Here is an 18,718-nt window from a genome sequence, read left to right on the forward strand (position 1 = left end):
ATATTATAAACTGCATATTCAACATTCAAAACTGATTATGTAAATTGCAAACTTAAAGAAAATTTGTTACTAACATAGAATATCTTTGTGACGAGTGTCATATACACATAATCAATACTATAAACACAACGAGATATATCCCAGTTGCAAAGCGAATTCTCTATAGAGCTTGCCCTTGTAAAGGTTCTTAATTATAATCCTCTCTACTAAAAGAGGAACATCTTCCCCTTGGGTATCAAGTTTAGCCACTAGGGTTCCAAGAGAGGCAGGTCCTAGTCAAGCAATTCGAGCAACAAGTTTCCATTAAAAATGTATGATCAAGTTTCATGAGCAATTATTTGGAATTGGTACACTAGAGGAAAAATTATTAATTTCTCGAGATTTACTCTAAAGGAAATTTCAGTAGGACAATTTATTTAGGGCTGCTTTCATCGAAACTAAGTTGAATAAGATCAAAATACAGAAAGTACCGTACTTTTATGAGAAGTATCTAACAGATGGTGTGATTTAGGCACCCCTAGCCAAGTTTTTGAGCATGTTTGTAAATGCTTTGGGCAAAAAAATGTTTTTGAAACCAATCCTTAGTAAAAATTTAAATGAGTTCTATAAGGGATGAGGATCCCATCCGGATCCAAATGGTGGGGATCCTAAGGATCCTCACATCCTAGCCGTTAATCGTATATTGCGTGGTCAAAAATCATTTGAATTTTATTATTTAAAATTAAACACAAATAGTACTTGACGAAAACTGACCACACGATATACGATGAACGGTTAGGATGTAAGGATCCCTAGGATTCCCACCATTTGGATCCGGATGGGATCCTCATCCTTCTATAAGAGCACTTTAAATGTTTTCCCAAAAAAATATATATCTGGTGCTTCTCCTAAAAAAGCACTTAAAATGCTTTTGAAACCCAAAATCAATTTCACAAAAAACACTTTCAGTCATTTTAAATGCACTTCTAAACGAACCATTTATCTTCTATCAAAATAGAACAGATGCTTTCTTCTTTTGCAATTTAACCAATAGAAATCACATACATGTCAAAAACCAGCCCCTTCAACAAGTAGGTGACACCTCTTCCGTATCCACCCCCCACCACCCCCCCCCCCCCCCCCCCCCCCCCCCCCATAAAAAAAAAAACACCGTTAAAGGAGGTTTCTGATTTATTTTACTCGCAATAAAGTAGGTAGTTCAACCCCAATCTAAAAGGGTACATGTGTTGTGATATTACTGTTTGAACTTTGAAGTTAAGTGGGTAGAAACTGGAAGAAAATCAAATTCCCTGGATTTAAAGTTGATACTTGTGGGCCAAGGCATCTCTGGGTGTTGGGACTGAAGCCACTAATCGTTTTCTTTATCTAGTGCTCATGCCACTAACAATTACCCAACTACTAAAAAGCAGATTGAAAGATAGAAAAAGCAGAGATAGTAGGTCTGCCTTTTTATGTCTCTGCTCAACAAAATATCACCTATTGGGGAGACTGGGAAGGAGATTCACCTTTGGAAAGCCGAAAGTACTATGCAGATCTCAGAAAAAGATAAAATTAACATCGTAAAAGAAAAACCAGAGACGGAAAACATAAGGCCATACGTTATGTTTATTTTGGGCATTTAGATTGAATGAATCGAAAGAGAATTAACAGATACAAATGAACGTGAGTGTGGAGAAGAAGAGGAGGTGTGTGAAATTCATTTTCCGAAAAGTAAAGTCTAAAGCTGGATCCTTCTGATTGCACAATATGGGTATTGCCGTATTGGGTGTGGGTGGGGGGAATTCTATTTCCAAGTTCAAACAAACAAAAGAGGTTTTGCCGTGTCACCAAATGTATGTGTCACTGTCTCCCATCACCCGTCTCATCCCTCGCTCATCGTGGATAACGGGATGAGAAATAGTGATGCACGGGTCTACGCACTCGATGACAGCCAAGGTTTCAGATATCTTTCTCGACAAGTAAATGCTCAGAGACAATTCAGCACGAGAACACAAAGTTGGCCAAATTGATATGAATATCCTGAATTTATGAATAATTCATCATTGTAAGAGCTGGTCATACATATAAGGTATACAATCGACCAAAAACATATTAATTAACTTGATAATTAATGATTAACATGGAAATCTCTCAATTTTTTCAGCATTTTTCTGTTTGAGATTCACATGGAAACTACAATGAAGACGAACTAGTTCAAAGGAAACACTCTGCAGAACTTGCATTCTGCAGACTCATCTTTCTTCTCCGTCGGGTTATTTCCTCTCTTCTCCGGTTCCTTCAACCTTAATTGATGAATACAATAAAAATTTAAAAAATGGCAGGAAAAACATATAGTTAAACGTCAACTAAAGGAGCAATCCGGGGATTTGTCGATTTAAGCCACCATCTGCTCCTGCTCAAAGTAAAGCTGCTCCACCCAAGCGGGGAGCATCTCTGGACCTCCGTTGTTAGGGTGACACTGCTGCTGCTGCTGGTCCTCGAACCCAAATTGCCTGCGTTGTTGCGAGGCTTGAGGTCCATCCTTGACAAGAGATTGAACCCATGATACATCAGGCTCAACACCATTTGTTGGCATCATGGATGAAGCTGTTGGGGAACTGCTCCCGCTGCTTCGGAATCCAAAAGAAGCAGATTTCCTCAGCTTGTTCAGCTCCTCGCCCTGGATACCCCAGTCTAATTTGCCACCAGGCGAGCCCCAATCTGAAAGGTTAGAGGGCTTTATTGTTCCAAAATCAGCAGAAGAAGAAACCACAGAATTACGGTTGCCAGCACTACGCTCAATGAAGCTCTGACTCCTCTTTGCAAATGCAGCAGACCTTGAATTAAAAACAGCAGCTGCACTAGATGCATCAACTCCAAACATCGGAGAAGCCCGTACAGGAGAGGATGCCAGGCTGGCAGAGTAGCTGGGACGGGCCTGCAGGTTCATATTTTGGCGCATCTGGATCCCAGTTGGAGAATGTAACTGGGATGCTGTTGCATCCCGTGAAAGGCCATTAAATTGAGGCAAAATTGCAGGATCAAGAGATCCAAAAATGTCGTCAAGGTTAGTAGGGTTCACTCCTCCAATGGTATTCAATTCCCCTGTTCGATTCCCAGAGGCAGAAAAGGGCGACACAGGAGATAAGACTTTGTTCCAGCTAGATGGGGAACCGGATATCTCATCAATCAAGCGTTGCTGCCTTCGACGATCCCTCTCCAGGCTAAGCATCCCGATCTCAAAATCCATATCTCTAGCACTCAGAGTAGATTTCAATCTGCTACCTGGAAGCTGCAAAGTGGGGGGTGCAAAGTTTGGATTGTTCTGCCACATGTTTCCACTCATAGGAGAAGAAGGTCCAGTGGGAGTCATGGGCGGAGTTGAAGCAGGAGGAATCATCATGGATGGAGAGTTGAGGGAAAGCGGGGCAATTGACCCCATGTCCAGAGAAGCAGCAGTGGCTGAGAATGATCTAGGAGAAGGCACAGCAGAACCTGTCGAAGCATACAAGGGGCGAAGCTCCTCTGGCTTGTGAGCAAAGAAACAGACCCTTCTTGTGCATCCTGTCTCATCCTTGCAAAGACGGGTACGGTACTGGGCAGGGTGAAGCCAACATTCAAAAATACCATGTGCATATTCACAAGCATCTCCCTGCCTGCAGGTCCCCTTTCTGAACTCCGGGCAAGGAACACAGCTGTAATGATATTTCCTTGGATCACGCCGCCTTGCATTTTCCCCCGGGTGGACGAATGGACACTCTGTCCAGTCATGAGAGTAGGCCCTTGAGCACGGCTTGACCTTGAAAGTATACATTCTAAACTCATCCGTGCTATAAATCCCGTTCTTGATGTCCGGAAGAGAAAGATCAACAGGATACTCTTTCTTCTCTGTTCCATCCTTTGAAGCACGAGGAGTTGTCATCTCTTGCTGTTCTTGCCCTTCTGTCTCATTAATCATTTGCTCCGAGAAGTCAAAAGGTTCATCAATACTGGGAACACCCTTGAGCATGACCTCCAAAGCTTTCTTCCTCGAACTGAAGCTCGAACTATAAGCAGGTGCGATCAAGTCACCTGGTTGGTTTCCATTAGCATCAAGAGAATTCGCATCAGCAGAAGCAGCAAGCAAGAGCTTGACAACCTCAGCCGAAGCAGCAGAGCCACCAGCAACAGCACAATGAAGAGCAGTAGCTCTATCTGAACCGCAGGCTTTATTAACATCAACAAGACAGGATTGAAGAATATAATTCAACACGTTCATGCTACCGAACATAGCGGAGATCATGAGAGGAGTCCTCTCCTCAAACCCCAACTTCTTCGAGCCAATCAGCCTCCCACACCAATAGCTCGCCTCATCAACATCAAGACCCTCTTCCTCTACAGCCCTTTTGAACCCTTCAAGATCATCGCAGGCCGCTAGTTCAAGCAAAATCGAAAAGTTATACCGCGTCCCTTCTTGTTTCTCACGCTCCATGATCGTATCAGTGGAAGAAGGATTCCTCTTGGAACCGCTGCACATGGATGTCAAGACAGTCTCTTCCTATAAAAAAGAAGACATCAATTCAAACACCCTCTGTCAGAAAGATCACAAGCATGGGCACTTTATGGAGGAAAGTTTCAATCTTGCAAAGGTGTGCAAGGGATTTGATCAAAACATAAAAATTCAATCTTTGGTGTCATCATTTAACCATATTGTCAAAACACACATGTTGACCAATTTCAAGCAAAAACTGAAACAGAAATCTGTTACAAACCCAACAAACACAACCACTCATAACAACCACACACCCACTTGTTTGGTTGCCGGGAAACTGGGAAAAGAAAATTCACATACAGCTCTCTCTCTCTCTCTCTCTCTCTACCCCTTCTAGTAAAACAATCCAAAAATCAACTCACACAAATTCTTCTACTTCTTCCAAACTTATAATTCCCAATAAATAACAACATCCATCAAAGAGAAAGAAAAAACCAAAATTCAACTAAACACAATTCTTCTACTTCCTTCTTCCAACTTTTTAAACTCCCAACCAATAACAAACAAAACCCATCAAAGAAAAAGAAACAAGCTTTCATTCAAAAATCCCATTTTCTCAAGAACCAAACAGAAAATTCAACAAAAACTTCCAAGAAAACAAAAATCCCAAGTGGAATTACACCCCAAATAATCGAATTAAACAAAGAAAATACAAAAGAAATTGAGAAATAAAGAGCAGGGGCATACCTTATTGCAGAGAAATGATATACAAAGGAGAAAGAACTCTTGAGAGTTGCTCAGGAAAAAAACCAACTCCTCCCACCTCCTCTTTTAACCCTACAAAAAAACAGACCAAACTATTAGAAAAGATAGAGACTTTTCATTTCTTCCTTTTGAGTTTTTATGCTTTTTATTTATTTATTTTTTTTTTTTCTCCAGTCAAAAAAAAGAGCCTATGAAATATGAAAGCGCTCTCCTCTCTCTCTCTTCGTCTTCGTCCTCTTTTCTTTCTTACAGAAAAAAATATTAAATTAAATAGAAACCCCAAATAAACTATTTTATTTTTAAAATTCTGAGTGGATCCCCCTGGTTTTTTTAAATATCTAAGAGCATCGAGTAACAGATTGCCGCGTGTCCACGATACTGTGAAACCGACCTCACCAAAGTGATGTGTTCATATTCCAGGATTGTCACCGCATAATGCACTTTGTCTTTTAGTGGTGACGTGGCGGAACCTCCACCGTCTGTGCTACCGAAGAGAAAAAGAACCGATTCGCTTCTAAATCATGCCATCGTTACCCGCATTCACAAACGAATGCGTGACGGGAAGATTTTAATTGTCGAGGAGTTGAGTCAACGTGGTGGAGCGCAGTTTTTTCAACGGTTTGTTCGATGCGGGTTTGTCTGTCAGCGTTGGATCGTGGATAAGGAGGGGTGAGGTTATCAGTTGTGGGTGACGTCGTTGTGCACTGCGCGCTTTGGAATTCTTGGAGCCATCGACGACGAATGGGAGAGGTTCGATGCTTTCTAGAATCCTCGCTTTCGTTACGCCTGCACCTAATTTTTGAATTATTTTTATAAATTAAATGACGTAATAAATGGAGCAAAGTAGTCGTCTTCTTTTTTTTCCTGGTAAATAAATTGGGCAGAAAAGTCTACCACCGTGGGCGCTCTCATTTATGTTGTCTCCTTTTTTTAGGAAATTTTTTTGGGACCCGGCTGCCATTTCACTTCTCATACACTCCTATTCATTTTTATTTTATGTGATTACGGTTAAATCATATCAACATTTTATATTGATTTTTTTATAAAAATAATAAGACAAAAAATAATAATAATATAAAATATTAACGTGACTTACACAAACAGAAGAGGATGAGAGTGTATGAGAAATGAGAGGGCAGAGAAGCCAAGTCCATTTTTTTGTGACATCCCTTTCCAAAAATATTTAAATCAATTCCTAACATTGGCTTTTTTCAAATTTCAAGTTAGTATTTTACTCAGTGCATTAGCTGGTGGCCTCTTCCAAGAAAAAAAACAATTGCAAATTGGTATTATTTTCCTCAATTATCTCTGTCACAAGTCCATGATGCCTTTATTTTCTTCATCGGTCAGCCAAATCATCTCAATCATCTTTGCACCATGTACTAATCTCCTCCTTAACTTATGCTTGTTTCATACAAATACATGATTTTGCTCTTAAGAGACGGGTTACAAAAGTATCGTTGGTTACGTTCGAAAAAAAAAAAAAAAGAGTTTTGGAATACCGAATGTGTCCTACTTATAACATTTTATCTCATATTCACTCATTCACTTGAGCTAATTCCAAGAGCTTATGTGTACCATAATCGTGACCAGACAAACACTTATGTGTTTGTATTTTTGGCAAGCGCATTTGTTCCATCGACCAAATCATTTCTTTTTCTTCCATTATAAAAAACTTGGAACAAATAAAAATCTACAAGTAGGTTGAAATACATGGTGAGTTAAAAGAATCTAGGTAAGTTGGAATTGTCATGATTTAGTAAGTGCTCCAACTGTGACACCCATTGAAGTTAATCTAATTATATGTAATTACTTTTCATTTGCCAAGACTATATATGTCATTACGAAATCCAATCAATGATTTGATCTCTCATCAAGTCACCGCTACACAGCAAGACCACAATACTCATTTAAGCGGAGAAAAACTTGCTAAAGCGAAACAATTAACAGTAATCAGAATTAATTCTAAATTCATTGGAGCATCATAGGAATAGAGAAAAAAGTTATTTTTTCAAAAAGTAATCCACGATTATTCTTGCTCCTATATAATTCTCATGTATATGAATACGAATCTATTTTACTTTTTCTTCATGATCAATCTTCTCATTTACAATTAACCTCTTCATGCTAAGGAGACTCTCTAAAAAATGGAACTCTTTATAGATTTTTTGGCAACTCATGTTTTCGACACAATATTTTATGAAAATTGACATTAAACTATAAGCGGCAAAAAATCAATGAAGAAACCAACTTTGAAGAAGTCTCCGTAACGTTTCTCTCAAAAAAAACATGAATATTAATTTGAGCCCCAGGACAAGAGCTAACTGACAGTTCATGACTAAGAGGATAAGCGGAAAGACTCCAGCTTATGGCTTACTACCTTTCTCCAAAGCAAATTTTCCAACTTAAACACAAAGACAATCGGACGGTCGTCCTCCATGGACAATGGACAAATCAACGGCTCACAGTGTGTCCCAAAAATCAAAAGCCAAATTTGACTACGGAAGCTGAGAAAACAGGGATTTGCCATACCAGATTGAAAAGTCAATGAAGCGTTTTCAAAATACGACCCCACCAAGGTGGAAACGACATCGTAGATTACATGCAATGCAAGATAAGGTGCAGGTCAGTGTCATTTGGTGTCGTTTACTTGGTCGAAAAAGACGTCTTATGTGGTGTAATCACTCTATTTCCATCCTTTCAGCATCGAAGTTTTGGATTCTAATAAATGTTGATACAGTGGACGGTGCGTGCTTATTTTTGGTTTTCCCTTTGTTTCCGTATTTATTTAGACAGTTTTGACGAAAAATTCATGGTACTGTTTATTTTAACAAAAAATCATATTTTTACACTAAAAAATTAATCATGATACTATTCACTTTACCCTTTATTTTGTTCTTATCATTAAAACTCAAAATTTTCAAACCATTTTCATTAGTTTTTCTATTTATTTAATTATTTTTTGCGGTTACAATTCGTGTTTTGGAGCAATAACGAAAAATATTTCAGCATTTTTTTGCAAAAAGAGTGACCAAAAGAAGAAGTGAAATTTCAATCCAACCTTAGAAGTTAATTATTTGCATAAACACAATCAAATTACGAGGTGGTTTAGGGTTGCTCAAATTTTTTTAAAAACAGTTTTTTAAAAAGTTGGGGTCTTAATTTTGTTCGGTAAATAATTTTTTTTTTTAAATCATGGTCCAAAATAGCAAAAAGCAGAACCAACCATACATATGCTTCTAAAAAAAATATTTTTTTTCATTGGAGGCAGGCAGGTGAACAATACCAACTAATGAAACTTTCATATTTACAATCTTAAGCCCATTTTTTCTTTGCCAAAAGCACTTTTACCACTATAGTTTACCAAATACTTACCCTGTTTTTTTTTTTTTTCATAGTTGTTTATTTTAACAGCACAACAGAAGCAGTTCGTAAAAAAAAACACAACAATCTCAAACTAGCCCTACCAATAACATATGATCCAATATTCTAGTGCATAGTATGTTGGGTTTTCACTCATGCGTCCCGAGTTCGAAATTCTCCTCTGAATTACTATAATTGTTTTGAACCCTCCCCTTAATAATAACTAGCCTTCATGCACGCGCGTGCATAAGACATTTTTTGAATCACGGCGTGCTACTCGCGACTTACACGTTTTAAATGTATTTATAAACGCAAATTAATAAAAGGAAAGTCAAATATTTGAAGTAAATGAATAATCTTAGATCATGCTAGAAGAATCCCTTCATAAACCAATTAAAGTAGCTGAATCCATATAATAAAATTGGTCTCTATTGAATTTATATTAAGAATAGAGAAAATAATATTTAATAAACAACTGATTGAATCACATTATTACTAGCCCATTGTGAGGTTAAGCCCACCCCACCCCCTCCCCCTTAGTGTAGATAATATCATTCGTTCAAAAAAAAAAAAAACACAATCATTTGATAACTAATTTAATCACATTATTATTCCCCTGCGAAAGACCTTTTTTATAATCGGCAATACACGCCTCTTAAGATGTTTGAACGTGTTTGAAAATAGATAAAATAATATTTAATAAACCACTAATTGAATCACATTATTATTATTTTATTGTGAGGTACTAATTATTTAAAAAAAAAAAAAAAAACTGTACAGAAAAATTTTATTATTAAAAAAAACACTGTTAAAATGATGAAAATACCTCTGCCACATTTGATGCATTATTTTGGATTGCTTTTGAAGTTTTTTTGTTTAAGGAGCATTTTTCTCCAATTATTTTTTATGAAGATTGTGACACCAAAAAACACTGTTCATTGGACCCTTGACTTTATATATAAAGATAATTTCAAAACAAAAAAAAAAAAAAAAAAAAAAAAAAACCAATAAGAAAAAATTTATGCAGAAAATCAGCTTAAAAGTAAAGGTAAGTTTACTTGTTCTTTTTTTTCAGAAAGTGGAATGCATTAACTTTCTTCCAAAATCTCAATTGTTGGTTTTCCTTTTTCTTTTTCATTAAGTATGGAATATGTTTTCAAGGGAAAGTTGGACAGACAACGCACAATTATCATGTTACTAGTGGCAAAGGTGTCACAGCTATTTATGCAAAGACTTTTTTCTGTTTGGACTTTTCTATTTTGGGAAAAAAAAATTAAAAACGTGGAGAAATGAGCAGAGCTATAGAATGAAGAGTGTAAACTTATTGTCCATTTAACCACTTAATATTACGGTTTCATGATATTTTTTTTTACTTGTAAGTCATATTTTTATTCTGTTTGAATCTCGTAAATTACGGGATTCGAATCATAAATTGATTATCGGATTGGAACCACAAATTTATGTCCTATTAATTACGTTTGTTTCGGATCAAGATCCAATTCATTGACAAGTCTAGCTGCCGGACCCAAGGTTTTGTTGTTCAGATCCAACCCAAATTAATGACCAAAGAGGCCCATTTACATGAACTATTGCAAAGAAGAAAAAGTTTGGAGCCAGTTTTAGGTTGAGTTAACAATTCGAAGACTATCTTCTAGAATTTCAGTGAAAGCCAACAGAAAAAGCCTGTGCCAGTAATACAATGCAGTTCTAGCTTTGCCAGCTGTGGGAGTTGATTTTTGTTGGGAAGTTAGAGAACCAACCAAAAATCAACCAAACGTTTAGTTTAGTGATATTTCTCTTTCCAATATTTAAAGACGTCCAATATTCAAATTCCTCGTTTCCCATTGAACAGAATGGAGAAAGAAAACCATTGTCTTTGAAGATATAAAGACTGAAGCTTAGCAGACGAAAGACACTTACATGCAACCAAGATGCTAGTCTGACGATATTCAAGCCTATCACACTACTCGATGTGGTTTAATTTACCTGCATAATATTATTTAATTGTTTTGAGATACTGCCATCTTGGTCCTTGACGTCCTAGTCAGCATATACATTCTTACATAAGTCATTAATACAACACAAATGGATTCACCCAAAAAAATTATGTGACTGAGTAGAAAAACAAAGGCTTTTCTAATGCAAATGCTATAAGCCAAAAGCTACGGTTTACAACATGTACTTACAAAAAGCACAGTTTAGCAAAAAATTAACCTAGAACAGTTTAGCAAAAAATTAACCTAGACCAATTCGAGCAGGAAGGCAAACGCCGGGAGCTTGTTCGTCGACAGAAAGGGTTCCAGCAGCAGCCAATTTTATTACAGAATGAGCAGTGAGATGGAACTTCTGGTGTGCTTCGACAAAGCTTCTGCTGAGAACTTGTTCGACCCACTCCTCTACGGCTTTCTTCTTGTCCGATAACCAGCCAGCTGCGAGTATCTGCACCATGACTCCGAAATCAATCTCCAGCTGAACCTCATATCCGAAGATTTTCTTCAATTCGCGATTGATTTCCTTCACTATTTTCTCAGCAAGTGCTTCAAAATCAAATGGCTTCAAAACCACTTTTTCGTCCACTTGACCAAGGAAATCTTCCAGCCAAGCTTTAGAGTTTTCGGAGATGTTGTCGCTGTCACAATCTTCAGAATCTATGTTCTTGTCTGGCTCCGCTACTGGCAGATTCAAATCGAGAAAGTTCCTTAATTGCTTGTTGGACCGTTTCTGTAGTTCAGAGGATTGCTCTAAGGAGGCATTGGTGTCAATCAGCTTTCTTTTATTTGTAGAAGAAGACGGGTTCGAGGTTCCATCTCTTGGTGCAATCCTCACATTCATGCCCTTGCTTTGGTTGGCATCCCCAAGATTCCAAATTTGCATTTGACATTTCTTGGCGGCAAGTATGACCTCCTCAGAGAATTTATGGGGTTCATTCTCTCCAGAGAGGCTTTTGCTGCTGCTTTTGATAGTGGAGGTAGTCACGAAGATTATGTCGTTAATGCTGATTTCTCTCCCATGCGAATCTGGAAACCTTCCGGTCCTAATGGCCTGGGACAAACTACTCTGGGCAAGAAAGTCCGCCTTATCGACATTTTCAAGGAAAACCACTGAATGAGGTCTCCTGCTTAACTCCCCTGCAACATAATCAACAACTGTCTTACCCCTAAACTTCACATTGTAATCATCGACACCTTCAGATTGAAAAACAGAGTTTGATTGGTAACCCCTATCTTGGGAACACAGATCAACAGAAATTAAGCTTTCTCTGGAGCCAAAAAGTATCTCAGCAAGTGCTAAAGCAATTTTCTTCTTTCCAACTTTGTCAGGTCCAACCAAAGTCAGCCATATATCTCCTCTGAGTTTCGAACACTGATTCCTTCCACCACCAGACTTGCAACGTGCCACAGCTTGACTGATACCGCAAATGGCTTCATTTTGCCAGCCAACCTTTTCTGTGAGAACTCTCCTAAGTGATTTGATATCGCTTGGATCAACCTGCCCTCCAAGATCAGACGCAGAGCAGGAAGAGGACTGGGCAATATGGCGTGAACTATTTTCACTCAATGCATCAAATTCAGCAGAAATGGAACCAGAGAGGTGTCTGGAACTCTCTCTAATATCTTGTAATTTAGGACTTCTTGGCCCTTGACTGGTTGATCCATACAATGTTCCCAATCCCAAATCTGTTGCTACAGAAGTAACCGACGAAGATGATGTGTGGTCGGTGGAAAGATTCATATTGTGGATGGGGTAAGTAGTCCGGCAGGGGCTTCTCATTTCAACTTGCTGACCCTTCGAAACTTTAACCAATAGCTCTGACCGGAGGCTAGCATTCTCAGCAGCCTCAGAAACTACTTGCGTAGGCAAGTTCTGTTTTGATAGAAGACTCGTTTGCATGTCCATCGGCTGGCAGCGATAATGAATAGCACATCCGCTTTCATTTAGAGATGAATCTTCACCGCTGTTTTCTTTTCTATCCCAGACAGCTAGGGAGCCCTCAGCAGATGCAACTTGAGGCCCTGCTTGATAAACGTCCACTTTAGGGAATGGTTGAGAGTGATGATTTTGTCGGCAGATATCATCCCATTTTTTCTGCAGTGCAGATACTGTAGCATTCATTGTTGTCTTATCGTCTTTGGTCTGCACTGAATAATGAAGCACACTTACACATATTCTCAAGGAAATAAACGTAACAAATTAAAATCCAACCAGTTACAGGAAACATGCTCGTTAAACTACATGTGTTTGTGCGCGAAGGCATGCTTATGTGTGCACAAGAGTTATTCCAACTCGATACAAAATTATACTCTAAACGGGTTACACACCTTTGCTAGATCGTCTCCGTCTCCCTTGCCAGTGTCAAGTTCACGCGTTTGCAACCAAGAAGGCAAGCTAGCTGACCACTGATCAGCTGCTGAAATAGTTGATCCTATTTTCAGAACAGAAGCAGCTTCTTGCTCATACTTCCCTGTGCACCGATGACAACGTTTAAAAGATTGATATGTGCTGCTCAATGGACTTTTGAAGTCGGACGGTGCAGGAAAGAATCCGCCAAATGGAACGAAGGACCCCATCAAACTGTAAGTATATCATGAGCACGGAACTGTGAGATCCAACAAGCACAAAACAGTCAGACACTTAAGTGTTTTACCTGAAACGTACTCTCTAAGCATTCACACAACTTATACCAGCGCTATCGACTTAAACATTATAACATGTACATCGAGACATGAATGCATATATGGATTAAATGCTCTCACTCTGAAGTTAGCAAATTATGCAGCTTACTGTATTCGAAAAGAAAATTATAGAGCCTAAACCAGAGTAACGAAATCAAACAATACTCGTCTCTTGGGAACAAAACATCATATGTTTCGGGTATCAAACCCGAAACCACAATCAAATTATGACTTCAAGCAACTTCAGACACACATCAAGCATGAATCCACAAAAGAGAATAGTGAGCATTTGCCCCAACAAGTTGAAAAGGAGCATAAAACAAATTCAGGGTTAGATTACCACCTCGATTTCGAGTAAACTCCTTCCATTGAAGCTTTAGAAGAAGTAATGGGAAGAAGATGAAGATCCCAATCCTTCTCAATCGTCGAAAACCGAAGCAAAAGCTTCGTAAACACTTCATGGCTCGCCGCCGCGGCAATCAACCGCAATTTTCCACCATGAACCTCCAACAAGCTCTTCAGCTGCAGCACCACAAAGCTCAGAGCTTCCTCCGCCCCCACACCCTCACCCGCTAAACCCTTCAAATCCCCAATATTTACAATAACACCACTTCCAGCTCCAGAGCAGCGCTCCGCCATTCGACCCACCTCCTCAAACTTGCAACCCATCTCCTCCTTGCTTCCGCCATTGAGGACGAACTGAGAAACCTCCGTCTCGATGGAAACCACGCTGAAGCTAGCGACTTCAGCAGGCAAAATCCCCGCTTTACCCTTCTGCACGGCTTCGGTGAAGCTCTTCAGAGCCTCGCCGGCGCAGACGCCGATTAGCAGCGGGTTTTTCCCGCTCTTTTTAACCAACAAGTCGGCGATTCTTCTCGAGTTCTCGTCTCTGTCTTCGAACCCGGAAAGCGGGAAGCTGAATCCGGGTTGGGCGGGGTCCGCGTCCGTTAAGTTGCATAGGAAAATGGGCGGGCATCGGGTCCGAGGAAACCGAGTCGATTGAGTCACCGGCGGGTGAATAATCGCGACCTTTATGTCACAGCTTCGAAACCCAGCTTCTCCGAAGACCCGACTCACAATCGGATCGTCCAAGATTGATATGACGAAGTGTTTCAGCTCGACCTTCAAAAGCGACGCCACTTGCTGCTGGCTGTGAATCTGGTGCAAGTGGAAGCTCTCCGGTTGCCGCCTCTGGTTCGCCTGGGACCGCTTGATCGCCGCCATGAGCGAGTTCGATACGGGAGGCTCGTCCTGCGCCCTCGACGACGGCAACCTGTCCAAGGAAACTCCGACAGACAGCTCGAGAGCCCGGAACTGAAGGCGTGGAGAGTACGCGCTGCTCTTGGCGCGGGCGCATGCGTCTCGGAGAGCAGAAGACGGCAAGGAAAGCAAGGCCGAGACGGCATGGAGTGACGTCGTCTGGGCGTGGCTCCGCCTACGCGCTACCGCAACCGCGTCGTCCAAAGCACGCGCCGCCTCGTCCGTCAAACATTGCCTGGCTGCGCTCACCGGCGTGGGCATCGCCGGCTCAGCGTGTATAATAAAATATAATATATGTATATGTATCCACGGACGAAGACGCAAAAATCACCCCTTTCTATACGATGAATACGTGTCTTTGTGTGGCGATTTCGAAATAAAATATGCAAAAATACTGAGAAAGTTCGATTAAATTATGCAATCTCGGAGGAGAGTACAAAATGGAGAGAGAGAGAGAGAGGGAGAGAGGAGATGGAGATTTTGGTTGTGTTGGTGGCGTTGGTGTATGCCGCGGATGCACCAACAGTTTTTGGGCAGGGGATGTGATGGGACCTTGCATTAGGCTTTAATACAAACACATGGCGAGCATGGCATAAATTCGCTTCTTTCTTCTCTCTCCTTCGGTTTTTCGTTGTTTTGAAAAAGTTTAGACACCACTTGTATGAAATTACACTAGTGCAACTTATCTCTTTAATTGCAGAATTAAATTTTAATAGTTTTAGTCTAATCAAATAAATACGAATGCATCTCTTACGCTTAGAAAAATTATGACTCGTAACGTTCTTTCTATTTCCGTCCTTATCTTTTCGTGCGGTCTTAAGCCCCCTTAATGTTTTTAGAAGTGTCATTTATTGTATAATTAAAATCGCGCTCTTATAAAACTTTTTTTTTAATTATTTTAAAATTTTATCATTTATTACTACGGTCTAGTGCTATTCCTTTTAACTTATAAGTAAGATGTCTTAAGCTTGATTTTTACCAAAAACGAATTTGAATCATATTATTGCTAATCAAGAAAAAATACTAAGAAATTTTACTTATAAAATCAAAATTAAATTAAAATTTTCAATTTGCTGTAAAAGGCCAAAAGCGATGATTGGGAGGAAGAATCGACCCCTGTTGGTAGGAGAAGATTGACATTTGATCCTGATGCCGTGTCCACTGGCGAAGGCCAACATCATGATTTTAGCCGTCGATGTCAAGCTGTTGAGCCCCTTGAGAATTAGCCGTTCTTTATGTTTTGACAATAAATTTCCCAAATTGGTGATGTCAAAGTGAATAAGTGATAAAGGACATTTGGAGGAGCAATGTGAAATTTTATCTCTTACTTAGTCAATGGTTTTTCTTGTCGTAATGGCATTGGCTTTAAGTGGGCGGTTTATTTATTAACTGATACGCGTCATTAGATAAACTGTGCCAAATTAAGTCGACTCTGATACCAAATTACGTAGTTTGACTGCTATTCTAACTTTTCAGGTTTAGCAGCATAATCAACTATCAACATTACCGATATCATTCTAACTTAAAACCTATTTACTAAGTGTTGGGTTTTCTTACAAAAGGTATTGATGATTTTAAAAGTAGAAATCTCATATATAAGCTGTATATTATTTTGTTATATTTATGATGTAGAGGCTCATTCTCCATAATTAGCGCGGATTGTTTCCTCTAATTTTCATACCTCATGTTTTTCTCTACAGGTGTTATAATGTAAGTTGTTGTGAAGACAAACTTCAGTAAAGTAGAAATCTCATATATAAACTGTATATTATTTTGTTATATTTATGATGTAGAGGCTCATTCTCCATAATTAGGGTGGATTGTTTCCTCTAATTTTCATACCTCATGCTTTTCTCTACAGGTGTTATAACGTAAGTTGTTGTGAAGGCAAACTTCAGCGTTGTAACGGAGTTACTAACATTATTGTCATAGCTATGTCATTCACTCTCTTATATAAAGAGAAATTCGAATAGCTTACCACTTTCTATAAACTCAAACTTATATATTTTGGGGTTAGTTGAACCGTGATTATCTGTTAATAGACACATTAGTCTATCATATTAGCAAGTTTGCATGGCAACAAAACACAAGTTCAATTAGGTAAAATGGGCATAAAGTTTTTGAAGGGGAAATCAACTCTGCTATTTATAAAGATATGATCAAAGTTATATCAACAAAAGAATATCAGGGAGTGACCCAACACCAACCAAGAGTGCTGCTAGAGGCAGCCCCCACTTGAACACTTGATAGAAAAAGAGGAAAACTAATCAAAATGATTTGAAAACTTTAAGTTTTAATGATAAGGATAAAATAAAAGGTAAAGTGAATAGTACTAGGTTTGACTTTTTAGTGTAAAAATATGATTTTTCGTTAAAGTGAACAATACTGTGAGTTTTTCGTTAAAACTCTCTAGAAAAAACCCTTTGGGGGACCTTATGGGAATTTGCGTAAGATCTTTGGACCATATATGCTATGAGTTCCAAGCTCTAGCTAGCTCAGTGCCATTCGTCTCTCCTGAGACAAATTTTCGTTAGACTCGTTGATTAGGACAACGTCTTACACATGAAAAGATTACTCAAACAAAATGCAGAAATCTCATAGTTTTACGACAGATGTCCTACAATTAAATAGATTATGTCTTGTAACGAAGATAGATTCGACCACAATTCATTGAGTGCATACAACGTGTCCAAAAACTGAAATGAAGATAAGAATTTAATATTGGGATAAACACTAACTGGTCCTTAAGAATCCGATAGGTCGGTAATAACGGATAGTATGAGAATTATTGGACGATGATGACTTGGTTACAAAGCAAATAACGTGTTATCGTGATCCGAAGTTCCTACTCAAGTTTTTTTTCCTCCTATAGTCTCAGGTCTCAAATAAGAGAGGTGTTTGATTTTGACGTGTTGTTTTTGTTGTTTGTACTGGTCCTTCGTTCAACCTTTTGTTTTCCTTTTTCCTTGCTTTTTTTGTTTGTGTTGCATTTACACACACATATAAAAATATGAATGCCGAAAACAGTCCGAATACACTACAAACTGAAAAAATGTGTACTTTTAACACACATACGTGCATTACTTAAGTTCATTATCCTATTCATTTTTCATCCCCATCGGAAGGAAGAGATCAATTTTAGTGCCTTCTCTTCTAGCCACCTCCTGCAACCTTTGTGATAAGCCTTTATTTTTCATGTATCATGATGACACCTGAAATCAAAGAGTCGAACTCCATATTTCTTTTAGCCATTCGTCAAGTGCTTAAGTGTATCACTTATTTTACCAAGCCACTTTTAACCTATATTTGTCCTCCTCCTGCTTCCTTTGTTTTTGGTTATCGTCCCATCCAATACTTATGCATATTTATTATATATTTTATTAGTCCTTAAGTTTTGGAGCCACCTAAGGCACTATTTATAGGAGCTAAGGCATCTCCAACTGACCCAATCAAAAGGTTATAGGGCTAAAAATAGCTTGAAATGACATGAAAACTGTCTCCAACCGAGGACTAGGGCAAATGGCTCGTGTGTCCCACCAGGTCAAAAATAGGAAAACTGGCCAAGAGCAGCCATCCCCAAGCCAGCCCATTGTTTGAATGCAACGGCTACATTGCGTCAGCATGATGCCAGCTAGCAACGGCTAGATGACGTCATGTTGACGCCAGGTTACCGTTGCATTTGAATTTTTTTCCTATAAACACCTAAGCCATTCATGCACCATTTCTCACATAATTTTCACCATTCCATACTATCTTACCTCATTTTAAATTTAACAACATTAAACTTAAACAACACAATCTCCACCCTAGTACTACTTGGGGGAGTTATTCAAACTTCAACAACATGAAACTTAAACAACATTAAACAAAACATTTAACAACATAAAACTTAAACGCCTACTCCATGGTTCTTTTGGCCCCAAGATGTGCAATAAGATCCTACTCTAGGTACTTGTTTGTGGCACGTGAACGTATCATCCTATGGCGCCTCGTGTACTCATTTAAAGAGATATTACTAGTTCTTGGATCCAAAGGCAAATTAGACTCATCATATATTTTTGCATGAGCCTTCATCGACCTATTTGGATTATCTTGGTCGTCATCAAACTCTCCATCAATATAGCCATCTTGCTCATCCTCCACAATCATGTTGTGTAATATGATGCACGATATCATGATGGAATTCAATTTATCTCGACTCCACCCT

General features: G+C 38.9%; 2 protein-coding genes across 2 annotated transcripts; both read right to left on the minus strand.

The window, feature by feature from the left end:
• Positions 1-1,996: 1,996 nt before the first annotated feature.
• On the minus strand, positions 1,997-5,483 carry LOC137742113 (zinc finger CCCH domain-containing protein 66-like). Its single transcript, XM_068481867.2, has 2 exons — positions 5,198-5,483; positions 1,997-4,516 (listed from the first exon to the last, which is right to left on the minus strand). Exon 2 carries the CDS (start codon positions 4,493-4,495, stop codon positions 2,375-2,377), a length of 2,121 nt encoding a protein of 706 aa, XP_068337968.2. The 5' UTR covers positions 4,496-4,516; positions 5,198-5,483; the 3' UTR covers positions 1,997-2,374.
• A 5,185-nt stretch (positions 5,484-10,668) lies between these two features.
• On the minus strand, positions 10,669-15,166 carry LOC137742112 (protein SMAX1-LIKE 6). Its single transcript, XM_068481866.2, has 3 exons — positions 13,595-15,166; positions 12,898-13,150; positions 10,669-12,712 (listed from the first exon to the last, which is right to left on the minus strand). The coding sequence occupies exons 1-3, from the start codon at positions 14,770-14,772 to the stop codon at positions 10,814-10,816; spliced, it is 3,330 nt and encodes a 1,109-aa protein (XP_068337967.2). The 5' UTR covers positions 14,773-15,166; the 3' UTR covers positions 10,669-10,813.
• Positions 15,167-18,718: the final 3,552 nt, after the last annotated feature.

The sequence above is a fragment of the Pyrus communis genome, chromosome 11 (genome assembly GCF_041283825.1).
Source record: "Pyrus communis isolate YQ-2024b chromosome 11, ASM4128382v1, whole genome shotgun sequence".
NCBI lineage: Eukaryota > Viridiplantae > Streptophyta > Magnoliopsida > Rosales > Rosaceae > Pyrus > Pyrus communis.

Bases quoted from the DNA above. Each gene is read 5' to 3' on its own strand.
- LOC137742113 (XM_068481867.2), bottom strand. From the start codon at position 4,495: ATGTGCAGCGGTTCCAAGAGGAATCCTTCTTCCACTGATACGATCATG.
- LOC137742112 (XM_068481866.2), bottom strand. From the start codon at position 14,772: ATGCCCACGCCGGTGAGCGCAGCCAGGCAATGTTTGACGGACGAGGCG. The intron at 13,151-13,594 runs GTGGTAATCTAA...ATATACTTACAG, and splicing joins GGAGTTTACTCGAAATCGAG to TTTGATGGGGTCCTTCGTTC. The intron at 12,713-12,897 runs GTGTGTAACCCG...TATTCAGTGCAG, and splicing joins ACGGAGACGATCTAGCAAAG to ACCAAAGACGATAAGACAAC.